Genomic DNA, 23,977 nt, shown 5'->3' with positions numbered 1-23,977 from the left:
TGTGCTCTCTCTCTGGCAAATAAATAAAATCTTTAAAAATAAAAACAATAATAAAACCGAGCCTTACTTGAAATTTGGCAGAACTTCTCAAAATTAAAAATGCTCCACATCCTTTCAACCTGCAGGATCTCTCCAAGGACTGCGCCCTGGAAATACTCATGGACACAGGCTGCAGGACAAAGGGCTGGTTTGTGGCGGCAAGCAGCCAAAAATCTCCATCAGGAGGGTGACCAGGTTAATTGGCTGGTAGTACGTTCATGCTGCAGAATGCTACATGTCAGTCTAAGGGAGTGAGGTCAGCGGAGGTGCACTGAGATGGATCCATTTCCAAGACTTATCATTGACTTTGAAAAGGAAGGCTCAGAACAGTCCTATAGTGTTCTCTCATTGCTTTTGTTTTTTTTTTAAAGACTTTATTTATTTATTTGACACAGAGAGAGAACAGCAGGGGAGCAGCGGGTAGAGGGAGAGGAAGAAGCAGGCTCCCCACTAAGCGGGGAGCCAAATGTGGGGCTTGAGCCCAAGACCCTGGGACCATGACTCAAGCCAAAGGCAGACACATAATCAACTGAACCACCCAGGCGTCCCATCTCTCATTGCCTTAAAAAAAAATCCTGGGATGCTTGGTTGGCTCAGTGGGTTAAGCCTCTGCCTTTGGCTCAGGTCATGATCCCAGGGTCCTGGGATAGAGCCCCAAATCAGGATCTCTGCTCAGCAAGAAACCTGCCTCCCCCTCCTCCCACCTGCCTTTCTGCCAACTTGTGATCTTTGTCAAATAAATAAATAAAATCTTTTTTAAAAATCCTCATATAGGGGCACTTGGGTGACATAGTTAAGCATCAGACTCTTAGTTTTGGCTCAGGCCATGATCTCAGGGTCCTGGGATCAAGCCCTGCATCAGGCCCCACACTGAGCTCTGAGTCTGCTTGGGATTCTCCCTCCCTCTCCCTCTGCCCCTCCTGCTCATGCACACTCTCTCGCTCTCTCTCTTTCTAAAATAAATAAATAAATCTTTAAAAATATCCTTGTGTATGCACAGAAAATTTCTAGAAATCTAAGAAATTATTGACCATGGTTGTCTCTAAACAAGGGAATGGAGGATCCAGAGGCAGGAGAGAGACTTATATTTAATTATGTAAACTTCACACTGCTTAAAAAGTTTCAACCAATGCACGTGGTTAAGAAAAATATCTTGTCCTCAGAATACGGATGTATGGATGTGTAAACCAATTACAAAAATGCATGGACACTTCCTTTTAAAGGCATATCTTATGCCTTTCTGCACTGGGATTTACAATTGCCTTCGTGGTTTGAGGTTTCAGAAAATTACTTTCATGCCCACTCTAGGCCAAGCTCTTGGGGTACCTGCCATAAGAGGGCAGGGACCCCGAGGCGGTGTCTGGAGGGTGAAGGCCCTCACCCAACTACGTACTAGAAATGCCTCCATATGTATCCCAAGTACCCAATGGGGAGACTGGCCTGCCCATGCCATGATGTGGAGTTTAGAAACTAGGACCCTCATAGGCCTGCCACACTCTTGCTAAGTGTGAAGCCCAGGCAGGAAGAACCCAGGAGAACAAAGTATCCAGGACCTCAGTCTAGATGGAGAGGGTGTGAAAGATGGAGAGGGCTTTTGTGGACAGGCCTGCCAGGGTGGGGGGTCCCCAGGCCACTTCTGGCTCAGAACAAGGACTGAGGAATGTGGGGCCTAACCTCAGGGTCTCCAGAGATACCAGATCCTGTGGCACTACTGTCCACACAGACCCCAGCCCCAGCCCCTTGGTTCTGCATCCCTCTTGCAGGAGTGGGCAGGAAGGAGTAAAGCCAAGCCCTGCCTCCCCCATGCCAGTCCCTAAAGCCAGCGACAGTGTGGAGTCAATGTCTTCAGAACACTCCCCCTTCCCCAGCTCGCTGGCTGACAGCTGGGCTTGAGAAGGGAGTGAGAGAGGCAGCCGAAGAAGGGGGTGGGAGAGAAGGGAGGGAGAAAGATGAGACAGGAGAGAGGAGAAACACACCACCACCTGCAAAACAAAGCTTTCCAGGACTTCAAGGACAAAGCCACAAATCTTAAGGGGAGATGTGAACCCCTCTCTCTGTCATCGAGAAGTCAGCAAACAGACAAATGAGAAGTAAGAAGAACATGAAAGATCTGGGCTTCCCCATCTGTAGGCTTGACTCAAGTATGCATGAGGAGCCTTGTGCAGAGTGGATGGGGCCTGGGGTCTTCTTTTCAAGAAGACACAAGTCTTTACAAAATCTGGCCACACAAAAAGCCTCCAAAGGAAGAACCAGACAGTGGATAACAAAGACCACATTCACCGGCCATAATGCATGATTGACACAAATTTATAAAACAAATTAAAAATAATTTAAATATCACTCTGAAAGTTTAAAACAGATCCACTTCTGGATAAGTCCCTGTGCAAAAAAAGTTAGCACCTCTTTGGAACCAAGCCGGAATGGAAATGCTTCACAGCACAACTTGGGTGCTGCTACAGCGGCACTCTGAGGGAAATTCATAACCTTCGAAAGGCTTAAATGTGTTGAGTTAAAACAAGACACTGAAAAGCATTACTTGGTGTCCAACTCAAAAAAGCAGAAACTTGAAGGAAAAAAGGGAAGAGAGAGGAGGAGAAGGGAGAGGGGGGACTAGGTGGAGGAAAGAGGTAAATAGAAAGAATTTTCTAAGCAGAATCCCTGGGAGAGGGAGGGTCAAACCCCACCTTACCTCTCCACCCCAAACCCTCTGTCCCAGGGAGCTCTGCTCCTGATGCACCTTCCTCTGCACCCCCACCCCCTACATAGTCAGGTGTGGCCAGGTATGGTCAGTAGTGACTTTGCCCCCAGGGGACAGCAAGCATTCTCTGAAGACATTTTCCATTATAACAACCAAGGGAAAGGGGTGCTATAACCATCCAGCCCCCGAGGTCCACAGGACGAGGTCAGACAGCCCTGCGTGAGGTGGCAATTACCTGGGGGGTTGCCTAGAGGAGCCTGCAGCCCCCAGGCTCCCTGTGTGGGGCTGGAAGGCAGGGACAGCCTCGTCGGTGTACAGGCCGCCATCCTGGCGGTGGTTCAGGCTCACCAGGTCGGTCATCACCACCAGGCCTGTTTCCTAAGCAACAGACAATGCCCAGAACCCAGGTGGGCAAGCGGACAGGACGGCCCCAACGGTTCCATCCATTTGGGGCTCCCAGCCCAACATCACCACTGCATTGTGGCTCTGGGGGAGTCAGGGCTCTGCTCTGGGCTTGGTGACCAGGCTGAAGGGATCATGGGACCCAGCGACTGTGCAGAGCAGAGCAGCAGGGAGTCCAGCACATCCACGACCCAGACAAAGAGCCACATATAGGACTCCGTTTACCGGAGACATCCAGAACAGGCAAATCCATAGAGACAAAAAGCATATTCGTGGTTGCCGGGGGCAGGGAGTGACCGCTCGTGGGGATGGAGTTTCCTCTTGAGGGGATGAAAATGTTCTGGAATTAGACAGAGGTGCTGCTTGCACAACATTGTAAGTGTCCTAAATGCCACCCAATTGCCCACTTTAAAATGGTTCATTTGGGGGCACATGGGTGGCTCAGTCATTAAGCGTCTGCCTTCAGCTCAGGTCACAATCCCAGGGTTCTGGGATCCAGCCCTGTCCTGGGATCGAGTCCTGCGTGGGACTCCCTGCTCAGCGGGGAAACTGCTTCTCCCTCCGCCCCTCCCCTTACTTGTGCACACATGTTTTCTCTCTCTCTCTCTCTTTTTATCTCTGTCTCAAATAAATAAAATCTTTAAAAAAAATACTGAGAGCAACTCAATTGCTGGCCAGCTCTCCTTCGGGAACAGGGAATGTAAAGTCTGAGGCATCATCTGTTAATTCCAAAAGCTGCCAGCTTTCATCAAATGTGTGGCTGATACGCATGTCAATACAGATACAGAGATGTGGAATGCACTTTCTAGCTACAGTAGCAAAATGTTAATTGTGGAATCTGGGTGGTGGGCATACAGGTGTTGTTAATTTGTTCAAACTTTTCTCTGAGTATCTTCCATAATAAAAACAGGAGAAAAAGGATGCATTTTAAATGATTGTAAAACTGGGATGAAAAGCAGCCGCAATGGGCCGTGCATTCGAGTGGAGACGGCCAGCGGGCTCCCGGCATGATCAAGAATGATGCTTGCAACCCTTGGGGTCCCCAGCCCCCACAGCTCAGAAGGAGGAGGACGGATGTGAGCTACAAATGTTGGGGTAGGCGCCTGTCTGCTCCCAGGGTGAAGGTTTTCCTTCCAGCAAAGCACCCTAAGGTCTTTGCTCCTTCCCAAGTTCAAGTTATCGGTCAACACTCATACCGTTCTGCACCCCGTCTGCTGTGCAAACTGGGAGGCTCCATCTAGGAAAGTCAAACATTAGTGCTGCCCCAATAAAAATTTGGAAACACCCCCCCTGACGATCTCTGTGTCCCTTCTGTGTTCCATAGTGAGAGGCACTTGGAAGGGGGTGGTGGATCTAAAACCACCTGTCCTTACAGCGAAGGCAGACCCGGAGTCCTTGGTGCTGCCCCAGGGCCATGGGAAGATGGAGGAGCGCCGGCGTCGGGCCGCCAGTCCGGCCCACCAGAAAGACCCATCATCCTGGGATGCCCCGAAGGCATCAGAAACATCATACTCTTCCAAGTCCCGGAAGACCTACAGGCAAAGGGAGAGAGGGCCTGGTTGACTGGAGGTTTCTTGTCAACCCCAACCGGGTCTCGGGGGTCTGGTGTGTTCCTATCTCAACCTCCTTCCACGAATATCACTCGGAGACCATCTTAGGTGTTGGGCACTGGTGTCACCGGCCCCTTCTAAAGACGGGCAGAGGGGCTGGAGAGGTAAAGCCTGGACGATGTTACATCGCAAGAATCTGATGAATTTAACTCCGAGATCTTTCAACTCACAAAGAATCCATCAGGGACTGGGCTCCCCAGTGAAAGAAAGAATCTAGACTCATCTGAGGCCCTTCATTTACTGGAAAGGGAGAACCGCCCCCCCACCCCGCTGTGGGGGTGCTAGACCCATGCTCGAGGGCCCCCACGCACCTGCGCCGGAGTCAGCTGGAATCCAGACCTGAGCAGATAGACGCTCTTGTCCACCACAGTGACACACACACAGCTGCCCCTCGCAGCCCTGACCCTCAGGTCCACAACCTCCCCAGGCTGGGTCTCGTTTGCCGAATACGTCAGTGAAACCTGGACCCAAACATAGCAGAGAAATCCAGAACTTGGCCAACCTCTCCACCTGCCAATGAGCGCTGGCCCTCACCAGCTCAGTGGGGACCATGGCCTTGCTGCCCAGGCAAGGACAAGGCCAGGTGGCAGAGTGCTAGGAACAAGGCAGGTGGAACTGGAACATTCTATGCAGAGGATGGGAGAGGAGGGGAGAGGTGGGGGAGACAGGTGCTGGCTGAGGGCTTAGGGCAGCCATTCTCAAAGGATGCAGAGAGGTGGGGCAGAAGGCTGAGCCCATTGCTGGGGACTGGAGCAGTGTCCCTTAGGTTTGGAACCCAGTGGGGACAGAGAACAGTGGACCGCTTTCCCTTTGTGGGTTTAATGCAATCCCCCTCTGGGGAACTTTCCTCAACTTATGGCAACTTGTGTCATAATTACTCCTGAAGGCAGGGCAGCCCTTGCAATCCCGCCTCGGACACCCTCTGGGATCCCAAAGGCAGCCATATGCAGCCCAACTGGGCACAGACACCCCCGGACAGCGCTTCCCTGTCCCCGCCCCCCCTGCTTCCCTGGCTAGTTCCCCATGCTCTACCCGGTTTTCAAAGAAGGTCTCAACGGCAAACTGGAGGCTGTCGGCAACCCCTTCTCCATTCTCCCTGACGTAGAAGACGAGCAGGCGGCCCAGGGGGACCATGCTGGGGCTCACGGCCAGCCGGAGGGAGGTCACACACACGTTGACCTCGGCTGCAGGGGCAGCAGGAGGAGGCTCTAGGACCAGTCAAAGGTGGGGAGAGGCATGAGAATCCAGCAGCCCATGATGGGACCACCAATGCCCCAGGCTGCCCTGAAGGGGACATGGGGCACCGCAGGGGGAGGGGCTGGCCCCCGGGCAAGAGCTCCATGGATACTCACACCCCCATTACTTCACCTAGAAGGGAATGGAAACCTACAAGGATGGGGGCGGATAGGATTCCGCTGGTCACCAGTTCTCAGCCAGGGCCGTGCTGCCGCCCCAGGGGACACTTTGGGCTGTCACGATTTGGGAGTGCATCTAGTGGGCGGGGCCAGGTGCTACTCAGCCCCCTGCAGAGCGCCGGGAGAGTGATCCAGCTGAGCCCCGCTTATCCCTCCTTTCTGGGGTGACCTGCCCCTGTCTCAGTGGTTCAGAAGGAACGAGAAACTCCTGCCGGGGTCCGGGCTCACCTGTCTCAGAAAGGTGCATTACGCGAATGGGGGCCCCTGGGGCCGCACGCCGGCTTCTCTGCAGAGTGATGGGGGCGGGCTGCTGGCCCGAGAGCACGATGTTGCCCCGCGCAGCCACCTCGTAGTACAGGGTGAAGTTGCAGGGACACGTGGACTTCACGGCGAAATGCGCTTCCTCTCCGACCTGGGGGAGACACGCAGCATGGGGAGCCCTGCCTGGCACCCCACAGCCTGGGACAGATAGCTGCTCTGGGGCCACGGGGAGGCCAGGACATGGCTGGGGCAGGGGCTCTGGCCTCCGAGCCGAGAATGGGGCATCGTGGCAGTGGGCAGTGGCCGTGCCCCCGTGGCAGCCTTAGCCGTGGCTCTGCGACCAGGGCTGTAGAAGGACGGAGCATACCACCAGTGTGGAAGCTCTCGACGGGGTGGGGTGCAGCAAAGAAGTGAACCTGGCCCAAAGAGAGGTCTGGCCTTTGTCCCCCAACCCATCCCCTCACCCCCCAGAGGAGATCTCTAAGTCTCTGAAATGCCCTGCCTGGTAAGCATCTTTGTCTACCCAAGGCCTAAGGCCACACCAGATACTGATAATATAATTTATGAGAGCTGGGGCAGGGGTGCTACATCACATTGTATCAGTGTCACGTCTGGAGGGACTAGGACTGAGGTCAGCTATGCAGGTGGTCAGCCAGGGCTTTGCAACGGCCCATCCCTGCCCCCCAATAAAAACCCCAGACCCTGAGCATCCCTGCTCACAGATCTGCTAAGGATCTAGGGTCCAGAACACATAAAAAAACTCTCACAATGCAACAGTGAAAAGACAATTTCCTAAAACTTAAAATCAGCAGGGAAGCTGACAGTAGGATATGCAGGATCTCCCTGCACTGTCTGAGCAACTCTTCTAAAAACCTTAAATTATTCCAAAATTTAAAATAAAGAAAGTAGGGTAACAAATTAGAACATATTGAGCAATTTTTTTTTAAGTCCCTAAGTCAATAACATACCCTGAACCACTGCACAGCAACAAAAACAACCGTAGGGAGGAGGGACAGAAAGTTCTTTCTTTGTACAGAGGAACACCGGCTAATAAACGCAGAAGGAAGGACAGAATTCAGAGCCGCCATCACGCAGCGCCTCTGGCGATAATGGACTATAGCAATGAATTGTCAGTGACGCTAAAGGCACAGCAGGGGGGTGAGAAGGAGTTTGCTGGGGCCTCAGGACATTGTGGCTCGGATCTCAGATGGTCACCCCGATTACTCAGCAGTCTCCCCCGCAAGGGGAAAGAGCGGGAGGAATCAGACCACACCCCGGAGGAAAATCAGCTCCAGCAACGGTGGTGCGTTCTCAATCTGTGCCTCTTGCCGGGACCCCACGAGAGCAGCACAGATGTAGCCATTCTGCCTGATTCTAATGCAGAATGTGGGATCCTCTACAAGACCACGGGCCTGAATTCTTCACAAAAGTCAAGGCAATGAAAAAGCAGAGGCAGGGACTGTTCCCGATCAAGAGCAACTATGGACACAGGAGAGCCCAACGCAACACGTCAATGGATCCTAAAATGCATGCACATACACGTGCACACATGCACACACATACACGCACACACGCACGCACACGCACACACACGCACACACACACACGCTCATTCCCAGAGGCACATGCAAATAGTGGCACACTTACACATGTGTGCACAAGACTGTGTAGTCGTGCACGAGTGTTCACACGCAAGCTATAAGTTACATCTTGGGGACATCTTCGAAAATGGGAATATTGCCTGTCAATTAAACCGCATCATGAGTTAACATAATTTTCTTAGATACGACAAGAGCCTTGAGATCATGCTGAAGAATGTCACTTTTAGGACATGTTATGCTCAAGTATTTCAGAGTGAAGCATCATGATATCTAACTTATTTTCCAATGTTGCAGCAAAAAAAAAAAAAAAAAAAAAGTCTAAGGGAATAGATGGATGGCGGGTGGATGGGTAGGGGGCTGAGTGGGGGGAGGTGTGGATGGACGGACAGGTGGACGGCTGGGTGGGTGGGTAGGTGGACAAGTGAGTGGTGAGTGGGAGGATGGATGACAGAGGCAAAATGTTAATTCATAAATCTAGGTGAAAGGCATGTGGTTATACCATTTTTTATTATTTCTAAGTTTGTATATATCCACTTTATAAAAGGACACCTCAACAAAAGTCCCCTTGGGTTTCAGATGTCGGAAAAGAGAAAAAAAGCATGGCATCACAGTAATCCTGAAAGACTGGCTTGCGCTTCGGAGCTGAAGGAAGGGGAAACCAGAGCCCAGGCGGGACCCAGCAGGGCCACTCTTGTCTCAATGCCTTGCAGTTGTGCCCAGGGCCCCTTGGTGACAGTCGTGGGGGTGAGGGGGCCGAAGCCTGCTGACCCCACTCAGGCAGGACGAAGATGTCCCTCCGAGAGGAAAGTCTGAGTGGCCCAGCCAAGTCCCTGCTTAGCAGGAACTGCAGTCCTGGCACCTGGGGACAGGCTAATCCCCGCCCCCGCAGGACAGCCGCCAAGGTCAGCACCCCCACAACGCGCTGCTGCTTAAATAGCGTTACAACAAGAACAGCATGTCCAGCCCAGCCAGGCACAATCTCATCCGAGTTTCTCATTCTCATAACCCCTGCAGAGGACCATTAAGCCCCCAAAATGGGCAGCCCTGGTGCCATGATTCCTCTGAGCTGTATCCCAGCTGCCTCAGCTCCGGGCAGCGACTCTCGGAAAGGGAGCGCCAGAGGTCTACGGGGCTGGCGAGGCCTGGGAGCAAGGTCGAGAGGACTCTCAGCTAAGGGAGCTCAGAGGGTGCTTTATGACCCATCTACCCTCAAAGAGAAGAGGGCGTAAACCAACCACCATTCGTCCATACCATACAACAGACAGACAGGGCAGAACCCTCTATGCATGTTGTTAAGTGAAAGCAGCAATGCTTTCATCAGAAAGCAGAAAGCTGCGTGCTGTATGGTTCCGACTACAGCCACTCCCCTTATCCATGGTTTCGGTTACCCGCCATCCACGGGGGTCTGGAAGTAGATGCTCCTTCTGACATGTCATGGGAAGGTCAGGGGCTGCTGAACGCCACGTCACAACGCCCTCCTTCATCCCCTGGTGTAGACCTTACACCACGGTGGGATCACAAGCAGGCTGGGCACAGTACAGTGTATTTTGGGAGACAGAAGCCACAGTCCTGTGACTCTTATTACAGTATATTATTACGGTGGTTCTGTTTTATCATGAATTATTGTTGGTAATCATCTCACTGTGCCTGATTTGTAAGTCAATCTGTGTCGTAGTCACGTATGTATAGGAAAGAACATACAGCTAGGGTTTGGTACTATGCGCCGTATCGGGGAGCCACTGGGAATGTAGGGATGTATCCCCACGGATAAGGGGGAGATGACTGTCTACGTCGGATGGAAAACAGCTGTTCTGAGTTGCTGCCTGAGCATCTGATGGCCTGACCAGCTGCTCACACGCTGAGTCTGGACATTCGGATGAGGACCCGAGCTTGGGATTCTGGCCCCATCATTTTCCCCGCAATAACCACTTAGCACTGATGCCCAAAATGTTAGTGACCTCCTCCTCAGCCACCTATGAGACACAGGCGCTTTGCTGCCCTGCTGTCCGTCTCCTGCTCACTTGGGACCTGGGGCAAAGGCCTACCCTCCCCCAACCCGCCGAGCTCACTGCACACCCACCCACCCCACTCTGCGATCTGTATATAAATCTCGTGACCTGACTTCCTATGTGCGTGTGTATCGAAACTGTGCCTCCAACCCAAACACAACCCCAGGGGGTTTCACTTCTCCCAACATGATATGACATTCTGGAAGAGGCAGAAAGATCAAGACGGTGAAAAGACGGGAGGTTGCCAGGGGCTGGCGGGGAGGGAGGGATGAATGAACAGGTGGGGGGAGGGGGAGTCCAGAGGATTTTCAGGGCACTGAGTCCATTCTGTATGATACTATAATGCTGGATGCGTGTCATTCTACATTTGTCCAAACCCACGGAACCTACAATGCCAGGAGAGGTTCCTAACGTGCCCTGCAGACTGCCGTGAATCCAATGGACGTGTGGACAGTGGCTCATTGACTGTAACAGGCGTGCCACCCCATAAGGCAAGCTGCTAATCTTCAGGGACAGCACCCCGAGGGCCAGGTTTATCACGGTAAACCCCGGGCCACAGCCTAAGTGTTCACCATAATGAAATGACGGGCGGGCATTCATCCCGAGGAATTCCGCCCTTGCTGGAAGGAGGCGGGGCTTCGGCATCAGTCCCAGGGCCCTGCTCATTGCCCCCCCCCCCCCCCCCCCCCCCCCCGCTTCCCGCTCTGGGGGGGCAGGGCTGGGGGAGGACACACCTGCAAGCCTTACCTGCAGGGGGCGCGAAGGCGGCTGCAGCTGCAGGTAGCACTGGCTGGGGGAGTACCAACTGCTGAGAGACAAGTAGCTGGGCAGGTAGTGGGCCCCCACGGGCTTTCCATGGAGTGCCGTCACCTTGGTCTGAAGAAACAAGGGTACTTGGTCAAGGCCTGGGGGCTTGGTGGAGGAAGAGGGTCTTGGGGAATGCCTCTGCCTGCTCTGGCCTGCAGCAAGACCCTCTCATGTTCCCATTTGCCTTTGGGGACCCCCTCTCCCCAGTTCTCAGAGACTAGGGTCCAATGTGCTTTAATGTGCTGTTTCTCAGCTCCAGGAAGCAAGTGACCAAGACTGGTCCCAGGGTGTTGGGGTGGGGAGAGGGCGCTCAGGCAGACTCAGGTCACTCGTGAGGCCACCAAGAGCCAGTTTCATCACGGGCATATTAGGAAGCCCTCCCCATCCCCTACCCCTTCTCTGACTTGCTGGTGGCCCTGGTGGCTTCTCAGAGGGGATAACAGGCCTGGAAAGGGACCACAGAGAAGGTAGACAGAAGGAGCAGCCTTGTGGGACAGCAGCCCCGGGGCTCTGGACCCTGATGCTCCCTGAGCTCAAGCCCTTCCCCTCCACCCCCACCCAACCCTCCACCCCGCTAAGCCCTGTGGTTACATGGCTCTTGTTCCCGTGGGCTTTGAGCCTGTTCCCTTCACGTGCTGCTGAAAGACTAGAGAGCAACATAGGGAGAGGACAGAAGTCGAAGATTTCTGTGGGATCAGGAATAAAGAAGTTGGTTCACTTTGTCTCTAGTTTCTAGGAGGTAGACTTTAAAGGCCCCGGGGTCTCCCAACTGATGAGAGCTGTGTTTTCTTAAAGGTTTTACTTATTTATTTGACAGGGCAGAAGCAGGGAGAGTAGAGGGAGAAGGAGAAACAGGCTCCCCACTAGCAGGGAACCTGACACAGGGCTTGATGCCAGAACTCTGGGATCATGACCTGAGCCAAAGGCAGACGCTTAACCCACTGAGGCACCCAGGGGCCCTTGCCTCACTCTCTTTGGTCCTAATTTGTCACTTCACTGTAATAAAACTGTGATTGCCAAAGACACAAATCTCCAGTGAAAAAATAAGCCTCGGGGATCCCATGTCCAGCGTGGTGACCATAGTTAACAATATCGTACTATATATTTGGAAAGTTGCAAAGAGTAGATCTCCAAATTTCTCACAAGGAGAAAAGAAAGTGTATAACGATGTGTGACATGGGCTGTGGAGCACACCTACCGTGGTGACTGTTTCATGGCAGGAGGGAATATGGACGGACTCAGGCGTCCACCCGAAACCAACATAGAGCGATGTGTCAGTTACACTCAGTTAAAAAGTAATTAGCGGCACCTGGGTGGCGCTGTCCCTTAAGCGTCCGAATTGATTTTGGCTCAGGTCGTGATCTCAAGGTCCTGGGATAGAGCCCCACATCAGCTTGTTCCTCTCCCTCTGCCCCTCCCCTCCACTCATGCTAAATAAATCAATACATCTTTTAAAAAACAAAGAAAGTAAAAATCATTAACAGTTACCATTCGTTTTCTGTCTAAAAGAATTAAAGACCTTTTCCTAAGCAGTATTTAATAACATTAACCTTTCTATTAAAGTGCCATTTGGGGGAAAAGCTAATTTTTAGACATGTATCTATGAGACAGAAAATTATTCAGCTAATCCTGGTATTTGTAGTATTTTGGGGCTTTGCTGCAACTTAATTGCTAGGGGACTAATGGAAACAAAGGGGTGTCTTTTGATCACTGAACAAAAAAAGCTGTAATTGTAGTAACGAATTTGTAGCCCATTGGAGAGCTGTAGCCTGGAGACCCCTGAATGTGCAACTTGGATGGTTAAAAGTCTGTAAGGACATGCCGCCCCACAGAGGACACAGTCACCCCAAGTGTCCTCGGCTGCCACCTACACATTTACTCCAGGCTGCCTCCCACCCCTTCCCTGCCACCCAGAGCCCGTGAGGCCGCCACAGAGCCAGGGCGGGAGGTACTGGGACACCATCTTCTAGCACTCCTGCTCCTCCCTCCCCTGACAATGCGACCTCCTGTTCTGCCCATTCTACCTTCACAGCTCCAGGCTTGGTGGCCTCTCTGTCATTGTGTCCTGTCCGCCTACCTGTGCTACTCCCAGGTACCCTCCCAGGATGGTTACCAGAGCAACCACTGGGTATTCAAAGTCAGATCACTCTGTCCCCCTGATGCTGCCTTCTGAGTAAATCCCAAGTACCCTGGTGAGGTCAGGGGCACCCTGCCAGCTCCCTCCTCCTCCAAAACTTCCCAAAGGACTCAGCCTGGCCTCTGGCTTCTGCATGCCATCCCACCCTCCAGGCTCAAGGTCAGGAGTCCACAGGATGAGATCCAGCCACCTTCAGCATGACAGAGCCAGGAGCACTCACCTGTCCTTGACCTCCCGTCTTGCCCTGGGATGGGCTGGTTATCCATCCTCCAGACTCCCCTCAAAGGCTGTAAACTCCCTCAGGGCAACTGTAGGCCACAGGTCCACCAAGATGGTGCCCAAGCATGGACTGGGGAACGCACCAAGGCTGTGTCTAGTGGCTGAATGACACAGGTCCAAGCAACTCACCCACCTCCAGCCACACGTGTTGCGCTGACATGGGGATAAAGGGGATTTCAAACCCCACCAGACCTCCCCGGGACACAGATTCGACGGTGTAGATGTTGTCCTTTGGTGTCAGCTCTGCTCTGATTTGGACCGTCACCCCCTCGGCTGGGCTGCCATCTGGGTAGGACAGCTCCACCTGGAAGGGTCACCAAAGATTCAACACGGTCAAGGCAGCTCTGCTCCCCAAACTGATCTAATCCCCCAGCCAACTTCCCCTGAGAAGTCAAGCTGACACTAAAACTCACAGGGAATTGCACGGGTCCCCAGATAACCAAAATAATCAAGCAAAAGAGGAACCAAGGAGAACTCACATGTCCCAATTTTCTTCTTTTTTTTTTTCCTGAGATTTTATTTATTTATTTAAGAGAGAGACCACAAGTAGGCAGAGGCTGGCAGAGAGGGAGGGGGAAGCAGGCTCTTTGCTGAGCAGAGAGCCCGATGTGGGACTCGATCCCAGGACCCTGAGACCATGACCTGAGCCGAAGGCAGAGGCTTTACCCACTGAGCTACCCAGGCGCCTCCTTTTTTTAAATTGTATTTTTTTATTTTTTTATTTTTTAAGATTTTATTTACTTATTTGACAGAGAGATAGAGAGATCACAACTAGGCAGAGCGGCAGGCAGAGAGGGAGAAGCAAGCTGTCCACCGAGCAGGGAGCCTTATGTGGGGCTCAATCCCAGGACCCCGGGATCATGATCTGAGCTGAAGGCAGTCACTTAACTGACTGAGCCACCCAGGAGCCCTTGTGTCTCAATTTTCAAAACTCACTAGGAAGGTACAATAATCAAGACAACGTGGTATTGGCATAGAAGAGACATAGCAATCAATGGGACAGAACTGAGATTCTAGACACAAACCCACACATCCATGGTAAATTGGTTTTCAACAGGGGTGCCAAGACCATCCAGTGGGGAAAGAACAGTTTCCTCAGCAAATTGGGCTGGGACGACTGGAAACCCACTTGTGAAAGAATGAAAGTGAACCCCCACCTCACCCCATCTACAAAAGTTAAAAATGGATCATAGACCTAACATGAAGAACTAGAACTTTGAATCACTTAGAGATGGGTGGGCGGGGTGGGAGGACCATCACAACCTTGGACTTGGCAAATGAGTCACAAGGTAGAAGCCACCATGTGCTGGCTGCTAGCCCCGGGGCCACGTGGTGAAGTAGACCTCCTGGGCCACGTGATGTGGAATTAAATGAAGACCACCTGACACAGAATGGGTAAAGGCTATTTACTCGGAGCCTGCTGCAGGAAGAGAGTCACAGCCAACACCGCTGGTGTTGGCTGAGGCTGAAAAGCAGGTGAAGTGGGAAAGCCTTAGAGCGAGAAAGAGGGAAGGCTTCAGGTGTGTCCCAATTGGAGGCTACTGGTGTGGAGAAGCTGTAGACAGCTAACCAGAAGCAGGGTATCCCAGGCACTCGGTGAGGGGAGCATCTGGGGGCTCCGTATCCATCTGGGGTGTGGATTTATTTCTGCACTCTGAATTCTAGCCCACTGGTCTCCGTGTTCAAATCACAGTGTAGGAATCACCACGTGCTGGCCATTGGCCTGGGGCCACGCCGGGGTAGGAACAGCACGGGCAATGCTACGAACGTTCCATGTGATGCTCAGACCTCGTTCAGACAGGCAGTTAAGGGAGTCAGAACAAGGGGTTCAAAGACTGGGATGGTGGGGTGCCTTGGGGGCTCAGTGGATTGGGTGCCTGGGGGGCTCAGTGGATTGGATGCCTGGGGGGCTCAGTGGATGAAGCGTCTGCCTTTGGCTCAGGTCATGATCCCGGGTCTCTGGGATCGAGCTCCCAGTTGGGCTCTCCGCTCAGCGGGAAGCCTGCTTTTCCCTCTCCCTCAACTCCTCCCCTCTGCACATGTGCGTGCTCTCCCTCTCTCTCAAATAAATAAAGCCTTTAAAGAAAAAAAGACAGGAATGGTGTGAAAGAAATATAGTCCGTGGGCCCCAAAGGACCCTATATTGGTCCCTCACTTGTCTAGATACTTGGTGACAGAGTGACAGGGGCTTCTGCCTGCATGATCCCCACTTACAGCTCTGGTCTTTAATGCCGATGGTGGAGGATCTCCCGGCTGTACGTGAAATGCTCCCCTTCATTGATCTGACAGCCCAAACCCTTTCTTTTCTTTTCTTTTTTTTTTTTTTAAAGATTTTATTTATTTATTTGACAGAGAGAAATCACAAGTAGATGGAGAGGCAGGCAGAGAGAGAGAGGGAAACAGGCTCCCTGCTGAGCAGAGAGCCTGATGTGGGACTCGATCCCAGGACCCTGAGATCATGACCTGAGCTGAAGGCAGCGGCTTAACCCACTGAGCCACCCAGGCGCCCCCCAAGCCCTTCCTTCATGCACATTCTGACCCTGCTCTTTGGGCTTTAGCTTCTTTACGAGCCGGGACCCTCAAAGCCAGGGGCACACAGGCATGTCTCTGTGTGCAGACAGGAGGGACTGGGATCCGGGCACAGAGAGGAAGGAGATCTCAGAACAGAGCGGGAGTAGCAGGACACAGCATGGGGACAGACCAGCAGGATCCTGTGAGTAACCCACAGAGGGCAAAAGGGGCCAGAGATGCAGGCAGTGGGCAAGGCTGAGGTCAGGGGTGCCACCAGCTTCCCTCCCTCTGGGGTGACACTAGGCGCCAATGGCCTTGCCTCCACAGGACACAAATGCCCAGTGCAACAGTTAGGATAAGGATCTTGGGTTTCTGGTCACCTAAAACCTAATGGTGTCTAAGCATGGCATGGTGGGTGGGTAGGACGTGGGAGTCTATTCAGAATGTCACTTTCCCCCCGGGGATCTGAGTCAGTTGTCTCAGGGGCAGAAGATCTGCTTTGGGCGGGGAGCATTCTTTTGGATGCTAGTTCCTCCAGAAAAAAGGTCAACCCAAGTAAGAAAGGCACTGTCTTCGAGAAACTGACTTAATAAATGGCTATGCCAAGTCTTGGTCTGGAGAATATCCTTTCAGGCAGAACAAAATGTCCAGAGTCCCTCACTCTGGAGTACCGGCTCTTGCCACTCTCTGCAATGCAGCCCTCGGACACCAAAAGCCAAAGTTACACAGTGTAATTAAAGGACCCCGTCTTCGGCGGTGTACCCACTGTGGACCCACTGTGTCTCCACAGAGGCTTCACCGTGGTCCTTGAGCGGAGCTGGGGGGCAGGCAGTGCAGAGCCCGCGTGCTCCAATGGCCCCCCACCGGGCGCTGTCCCCCCAGTGCTTACCTTCCCCACGTAGGACAGGCCTGGCTTGAACTGCTTCCTGGTGTCCTTGGAGTAGCGGACGTCCACCAGCTGCCTCTGGACGGGGGTGGAGGCATCAAACACTACCTGCTGGATCCCGTCCACACTGGTCACTGTGGCCCAGATGCTGACGGTGCCCCGGAAGTGTTCGGGGACATCGGCAGGGATCATGTCCTTCACACAGATGTCAAAGTCCTGGGAGCCGTGGATCTGGAGGCAGAAGCGCACACAATGTGCTCACTTGGGGTTGGAAGGGCTTCAAGGCACGAGTCTCCAAACCCCATGTGAAGCGCAGGACGTTCCAGCTGTGGGAGGGCTGGGGGGACACGCGGGGACACGGCCAACCTGCGTCGTGGGTCACTGCATCCCTGGCTGGAGATACAGCATGTTCCGGGGACTAAGATGTTGGCCCTCAGCAGGCAGCGGGGCAGGAATTTGAACCATCACCCTCCCCCCTTTGGCGCACTCACTCCACTCCCACTCCCAGGGCACAGAACGCCCCCATTTGACCCCTATCTCAGGACCCAGCCAGAGAGAGGCCTGGCAAACAAGCCCCTTCCAGAAACCGCTTTGGAGACCACTACTCAGTAAGCCAGAGAATCAAGGCAAGGGCCGCCGCCAGTGGAAGGGATGACAGGGTCCAGGGCTGGAGGCCACAGAGGCAGAGGACCTCTAGGCTTTACAGACACAGGACTGTGAAGTCATGCAGCCGCTTGGGAAAACAGTCTGGGAATTTCTCAAATGGCTAAACTCAGTTACCCCTAAACAGACCATGGCAGGACCATATAGAAAAATGGCCAACCCATGATCAACGAGCCGCAAAGGAAGTCTGACCCCGAGGTCCAGCAGCTAGTAGGAAGTCAGCCCCATAACAACCAAACCCAAATGGCTAGAACTGGGTTAATAATAGACAGTTTCTCTGATTTTCGTCCCTACTTCTTTTTCTTTTCAAGATTTAAGTCTTCGTTATGCCCAACGTGGGGTTCCACCTCACGAGCCCAAAATCAAGAGTCGCTTACTCTATTGACTGAGCCAGCCAGGCACCGCTTTTTATTTTATTTTATTAAAGATTTATTTATTTATTTCAGAAAGACAGAGAGAGAGCATGTGCACACTAGCAGGAGGAGCAGAGGGGGAGAGAGAGAGAGAGCCTCTCAAGCAGACTCTGGGCTGAGTGCAGAGCCTGATGCGGGGCTCAATCCCATGACCACAAGATCCCAACTTGAGTCAAAACCAAGAGTCAAGGGACACCTGGGTGGCTCAGTTGGTTGGACAACTGCCTTCGGCTCAGGTCATGATCCCGGAATCCCGGGATCGAGTCCCACATCAGGCTCCCAGCTCCATGGGGAGTCTGTTTCGCTCTCTGACCTTCTCCTCGCTCATGCTCTCTCTCACTGTCTCTCTCTCAAGTAAATAAATAAAATCTTAAAAAAAAAAAAACAAGAGTCAGATGCCCAACCGACTGTGCCACCCAGGTACCCCTAGGCACCCCTTTTTAAGAAAAAAAAAATTTAAGTAAACTCTACCTCCAAGGTGGGGCTCAAACTCATGACTCCAAGAACAAGAGTCTCACGCTCTACCTACTGAGCCAACCAGGTGTCCCATTTTGCCCTTACTTCTTAGAACCGACTGAGAAAACCAAGAACGCATCCCTAACCGATCTTATGGAATGCTTCCCTTCTAGGTGCCAACAGGCTCCAGCAGGGACACGCCTGAAGCCTTCCGTCTATCTCACAATAAAGCTTCAAGTCTGCCAACTGGGGGTGACGGTGGCTGACTCCCTTTACTACAGCGAGCTCCGAAAAAATACCCTTTGCTCATTCTTATGCGGGCAGTCTATTTAATTCCACACCACACAACCCAGGGATGCCACATCCAAGAGAAACGAACACGTCTGGCCTCACACAAACCTGTATGTGAAATGTTCAGAGCAGCAGTATCTAGAATGCCCAAAAAGTGGGAAAAACTCAAATATCCATCGATGGGTAAACGGAAAAACCAAATGTGGTCCGTCCATACAATGGACTATTACTCGGCTGTAAAAAAGGAACCAAGCTCGGACACCTGCTATGAGGGGGATGAGCTTTGAGACATCGTGCTGGGCGAAAGAAGCCGGACACAAAAGACCCTATAGCATACGATTCCATGTATATAGAACATCTAAACCGGGCACATTCATAGAGACAGAAAGCAGATCGATCAGTGGTCGCCTGGGGCTGGAGATGGTAATAGACAGATTACAAAAGGATGTGAGGGACTTGGGGAGGATGGTGGAAATACCCAAACTCTGGCCTGTGATGGCTGAATCCTATGAACCCCAAATCCTAGGTTCTATGTGTGTATTTGAATTGCATGGTCTGTGAATTATATCTTTTTTTTTTTAAGATTTTATGTATTTATTTGACAGAGAGAAATCACAAGTAGATGGAGAGGCAGGCAGAGAGAGAGAGAGGAAAGCAGGCTCCCTGCTGAGCAGAGAGCCCGATGCGGGACTCGATCCCAGGACCGTGAGATCATGACCTGAGCCGAAGGCAGCAGCTTAACCCACTGAGCCACCCAGGCGCCCCTGTGAATTATATCTTAATAAAACGATTTCTTTAAAAGACTTTGCACATACTATCCGGGGAGGACATATATCAACCTATCAATAGTGGTTTTGTCTGTCAGAGAAGAAATCACCTTTATTTCTTCTTCTTCTTTTTTTTTTAATATTTTTAAAAATCTCCATGATCAGCCTGCAAGAATTTTATCACTGGGAAAATCCTCACCGTATAAACTGTTTTAGAAAGTAAAATAAGGTAAATGATCACGGAGCAGGCCCGGCAGGAAGGGATCCACTGGAAGAGCAGCATGGAAGTCCCTGCTCCTCACCTTTGTGGTCCTGAGGACGGGGCGCCCCACCTCCTGGCTGTAGTACCCCACGCCATTTACAGTCATATTGATCGTTAAGGTCCCTGAGACAGGTTTTCCAAAGGTATACCTGGAACAAAACAAAGGGGGTTAATTTCACACAGGAGCAGCAGGGGACGGGAGGGGCCGGTCTCAGGAAGGCCAAGCCCCTGTGGGATGTGACCAGCTGATCTCAGAATACTTCCCCCATCCTACATGCTGAGCTTACAGCCCTTCCCACAGCCCAGAGTCAGCACAGACAGACCAGCATCGGCACCTGCAATCCTCTGCACTGGAACTTGTATTTGACAGAAAAAGAGACCAAGGGTCAGAGAGGAACTCTGGACCCCAGAGCAGGAGGGTATGTGAGACCACCACTGGTCCTGGCACTTGTTGAAGCAGGACAGCAGAGGATTGAACAACTGTGGGCATCAGGGAAGCCTGGGCCTAAGTGCTCTGATGAATTCAACTTTGAATCAGGGATCATACTGCTTGGTTTCGTCACCCAGAGAATGGAAATAAAATTATCCTTTCAGAGGTGCCGGTAAGACTTAAATGTATGTTTGTCAAGCCTTGGGCAGAGGAGACACCTGCTTACAGGGGCCCAGGAGCAAGACGGCAGATCACAGTGAATAAAAAAATAACACCAGCCGTTTCGATAATATTTTCTAGACTATAGAAAAGGTGTGTGGATTTTTTTTTTTTTTTTTAATTTGAGTATAGTTGACAACATCCTTGGATTTTAAAACACACGTGGCAGGGGCACCTGGATGGCTCGGTCATAGAGTGGGGCACTCTTGATCTCAGCCCCACGTTAGGGGTACAGATTACTTAAAAGAAGAAAAAAAACAAAAAAGAACCCACACAGCTGGAGGAGCAGAGGGCAAGCGAACGGCCTCAACCACAAGCTCCAGGTGAGAGAGCTGAGCGGGAACACAGGCCTTGGAGCACTCTCCCTGGGGGACCCCAGAAAGGGACAGTGTCTCTGGACGCCCTCTGGTCAACCCTCACTTTGGAGCTGGTGATAAGCCTGGTCATGAGACAGGCAACCCCTTCAAGAAATCCCTTGCGGGTCACCCCATTCCCTGTGGGGGGTGTTTGCAAGGAAGAGGGTGACACAGGAAGGGGAGCGAGACGGGTGTCCCCCCCCACCCAGGGGGAAAACAATGTGGGAAGAGGGGGATATCCCACCAAGGGGACGAGTCCGAGGGAGGAAGCGCAGGCCCATGGGGGAGGGCGTGCCCCAGGAGGGTGTGTCCGGGGAGGGGCGTGTCCGCAAGGGGAGGGGCGTGTCTGCAAGGGGCGGGGCTCGCCCATGCTGACCACTTTTTTCTCACCTGGCCTGCACAGTGCCCTTCTCACAAGCGTCCAGGTCCCGGATATACTGGGGCGGGTCAATAAGGAGCTCAAATTTCGGCAGCGCTGAAAGGAGAGAGGGAAGAGGCGGGAGAGGCAACTTGCACCGCTGGGGTGGCCTCAGAAGGTCTTGGCACTGTGGGAGGGATACCAGCAAGGCCGCAGCCCAGGGCCACCCGGAGGCAACACCACAGGAATCCACAACCCCATCCTTCGTTGATCGCGGGCAGCTTTCTGGGGATTTTGCTGGCCCACAATTATTTCCTATTTGGGGGGGGAAGCACACTCTTTTTCTCCCCAGAGTCCCACATTTCATCACTTTTAGGCCACGCGCTCTGAGTGCAGGCCGGCCCAGAGGTGCTCCAGCCATCTGACCATGCCGGGCAGCTTGGGGAGGAGGGATGGACACCGACACCCAGAAGCTGCACGGAGGAAACGCGAAGAAGCCGGTCCTTCGAGTTTGCAACGCAAGGCCATAAATTCCCTTCCTTTTACTTCCAGAGTTTGCACTGGGCTTGTCACTTGCGACCAACATCCCTGTCCTCTACAGCCTTTCCTCCTCTGGTCCGTTTGCTCCCCAGCTTCTGTTACTTGAGCTATTTCCTAAATGCCTCTCAACTTCTCAGCTCCCCCATCTTTGCACAGGGTTGGGATGAGGTTGAAAGAAATGGACTTAAAAAGGAAGGGAAGGGGGTGCCCGGGTGGCTCTGTCAGTTAAGTGTCTGCCTTCGGTTCAGGTCATGATCCTGGGGTCCTAGGATCAAGCCCCGCATTGGGCTCCCTGCTCAGCAGGAAGCCTGCTTCTCCCTCTCCCTCTACTGGCTGCTCTCCTCCTTGTGCACACTCTCTGTCAAATAAATAAATAAAATCTTAAAAAAAAAAAAAAACAATAAAAATAATAAAAAGGAAGGGAATTCTGACCCAGGCTATGACCCGGATGAACCTGGAGGACATCATCCTGAGTGAAATACACCAGACGCAAAAGAACAAACACTGTACAGTCCCACTTCCACGAAGCACCTGGCCGAGTCAGAGTCCTAGAAACAGGAAGTAGGCCGGCAGGCTGGCCCAGGGCTGGGGAGGGGGCAGGGAGTTGGAGTTTAGTGGGGACTGAGTTTCAGTCTAGGAAGATGCAAAAATTCTGGAAATGGGCGATGGTGTGTCTACCCAACAACCCAAAAGCCCTTAATGCTGCACAACTGTAGACTTACAAATAACAAAGCTGGCCAAATTTGTTATGTGTGTTTTATGACAATTCTCATAAAAGAGAAACAACGAAGTGTCCAGCAAATGGGGCTGCCGCCAACCTCTCCCATCATCAAGTGTCGTCGCCGGGTCTGTGGTCTCGCCCAGAGGTGAACCCCTAAGAGTCTCTGGCTTACCATACTTCTGAACTTCGAAGGACTTGTTGTACACGTGGCCTTGCATTTCGACAAAAATGAACCACTCTCCCAGCACCGGCTGGTCAGACAGGGGGAAGGTCATGTTGGCCACACCTGTGTGCAGAGAGACACCCGGTCATCCTGGGGCAAGAGCGTGTGTGGAGAGTCAGCCAGGCCTGATCCTACTCCTTGGCTGTGGGCTGCCCTGTGCATCCCAGGACACTGAGCCCACACCCACTCGATGCCTCTAGCTCCTCCCCCACAAGTCATGGCAACCCCAAATATTCCCATATAATGCTGGGACCTCGGGGCAGAACCCTAACGGCTGCCCAAATCCAGCACAGATCCCGAACAGGCTTCGAGACAAAACACCACTCTCCCTGCCGTTGGGCACCAGGAAATGCACCAGTCTCAGGCAGAGAGAGGAGGAAGCCTTGGCTTTGGGTCCATTCGTCAGAACCCCGCAGGAACTGTTTTCATGCTGGGAGAAGAGTTGGGGATCTGTCAGTCCCGAGTGGGACTTGCTGTGCCTGTCCCCAACAGGGACATCGTGCGAGCAGCTCAGCAGGACTCCGGAGAACACCCAGAGACTACAACAGTCCCCACCGCTTCTCTCCGTCACTAAGGAATTGGAAAACATGCTGGCCAACTGTCTCTTCCCTCACATATTCAGAGCCTTTGATGGTCAGAAGAGGTTTGGGGGGGGGGCTGTCACCAACATACATTTTCTATGGGGCCTCATTAGCCCGTGGCTAACATTACCAGACACCACCCACCCCCAGCCCGGGAGCAAAATCGCACCAGTTGAGAACCTCTGGTCCACACATATTCCAAGTTTTTTAAATGGGGGACTGCTCATTCCCTTCCTCTGTGTTCTGAAGATCAAGTCCATGCACCTCCCTGGAGCCTGAGAGGCCCTCGGGTCTCACTGTTGCTTCTCGTATCAGCATTCCTGACACATGGGGCCTCCTTCCTGAGCCCAACCTGACTCTCCCTGCCATCCACTGGGCCTCCTGCATGCTGGGCCTTTCTCTGGAACACGTTCCCTGGCCCCTCACTTGGCCCCGCTAATGTCTGCTCTTTCTCCACTTCGTTGCTGGAAAGGCCTTTTCCTCCAGGCAGCCTTCTAGGATTGCCTCTGCTGTCCCAGGCTGGGCAAGAACTCCATTTTGCCCTCTCTGAGTCTGTACTTCTCCTTCTTAGCTCTCATCACAGCAGATGTTATCATGTGGTTTAAAGTCTGTTTCCCACACTGGGCGGAAAGTTCCCCCTTTGTCAGCATCTACTTCGGTGCCCAGGAGATAGGAGTTAGTGAGAGGGAGGGAAAGGGGCTGATGGGAAGGGTGGAGAAGGGGAAAGCAGGCTGAGTGCCCAGCAAGAATGTGGGATGGATCGCCAAGAGAGTCAGAGTACTGTCCTTGGCTCCACCGGAGGCCCCACAGCCCCGGGCTCAGAACTCCAGGAAGGACAGTCACGCACACAAGCCCTGTCCCTGCTTGTCAGCCCCCCTGAGCATCTCAGAACCAGAAAGAGGGTTCAAGGCCGGGCCAGGGGACCCGGAAGTGTGACATCGCACAAACCCGCATGATCCACCTGCCTCCTAGTGGCCCTGAACTCACATAGGCACTCGGGGTCCAGGAGCCCCCAAGTGGGTGATGGGGCAGAAGATCTTCA

The 23,977-nt window shown here is 52.7% G+C and overlaps 1 protein-coding gene across 7 annotated transcripts in view; it reads right to left on the bottom strand.

The window, feature by feature from the left end:
• CPAMD8 (C3 and PZP like alpha-2-macroglobulin domain containing 8) overlaps positions 1 to 23,977 on the bottom strand; it is a 70,815-nt gene that overhangs the window by 37,745 nt on the left and 9,093 nt on the right. For all 7 annotated transcript variants that reach the window (XR_014305015.1, XR_014305016.1, XM_082707932.1 and 4 more), the window contains exons 8-18: positions 22,304 to 22,417; positions 20,903 to 20,987; positions 19,548 to 19,656; positions 16,659 to 16,886; positions 13,392 to 13,562; positions 10,783 to 10,911; positions 6,393 to 6,576; positions 5,782 to 5,957; positions 5,061 to 5,210; positions 4,513 to 4,671; positions 2,973 to 3,115 (exon numbers count right to left, since the gene is read on the bottom strand). Coding sequence is in view for 5 of the 7 variants with exons in the window: in XM_082707932.1 (XP_082564058.1) it covers positions 2,973 to 3,115; positions 4,513 to 4,671; positions 5,061 to 5,210; positions 5,782 to 5,957; positions 6,393 to 6,576; positions 10,783 to 10,911; positions 13,392 to 13,562; positions 16,659 to 16,886; positions 19,548 to 19,656; positions 20,903 to 20,987; positions 22,304 to 22,417 (1,648 nt within the window). In the remaining 2 variants the exon portion in view is untranslated. The remainder of the gene's footprint in view (positions 1 to 2,972; positions 3,116 to 4,512; positions 4,672 to 5,060; positions 5,211 to 5,781; positions 5,958 to 6,392; positions 6,577 to 10,782; positions 10,912 to 13,391; positions 13,563 to 16,658; positions 16,887 to 19,547; positions 19,657 to 20,902; positions 20,988 to 22,303; positions 22,418 to 23,977) is intronic.

This window comes from Mustela nivalis (genome assembly GCF_964662115.1).
Source record: "Mustela nivalis genome assembly, chromosome: 1".
Lineage (NCBI taxonomy): Eukaryota > Metazoa > Chordata > Mammalia > Carnivora > Mustelidae > Mustela > Mustela nivalis.
The sequence above is the reverse complement of the archived record's forward strand: the minus strand, read 5'-3'. Positions and strand labels throughout refer to the sequence as shown.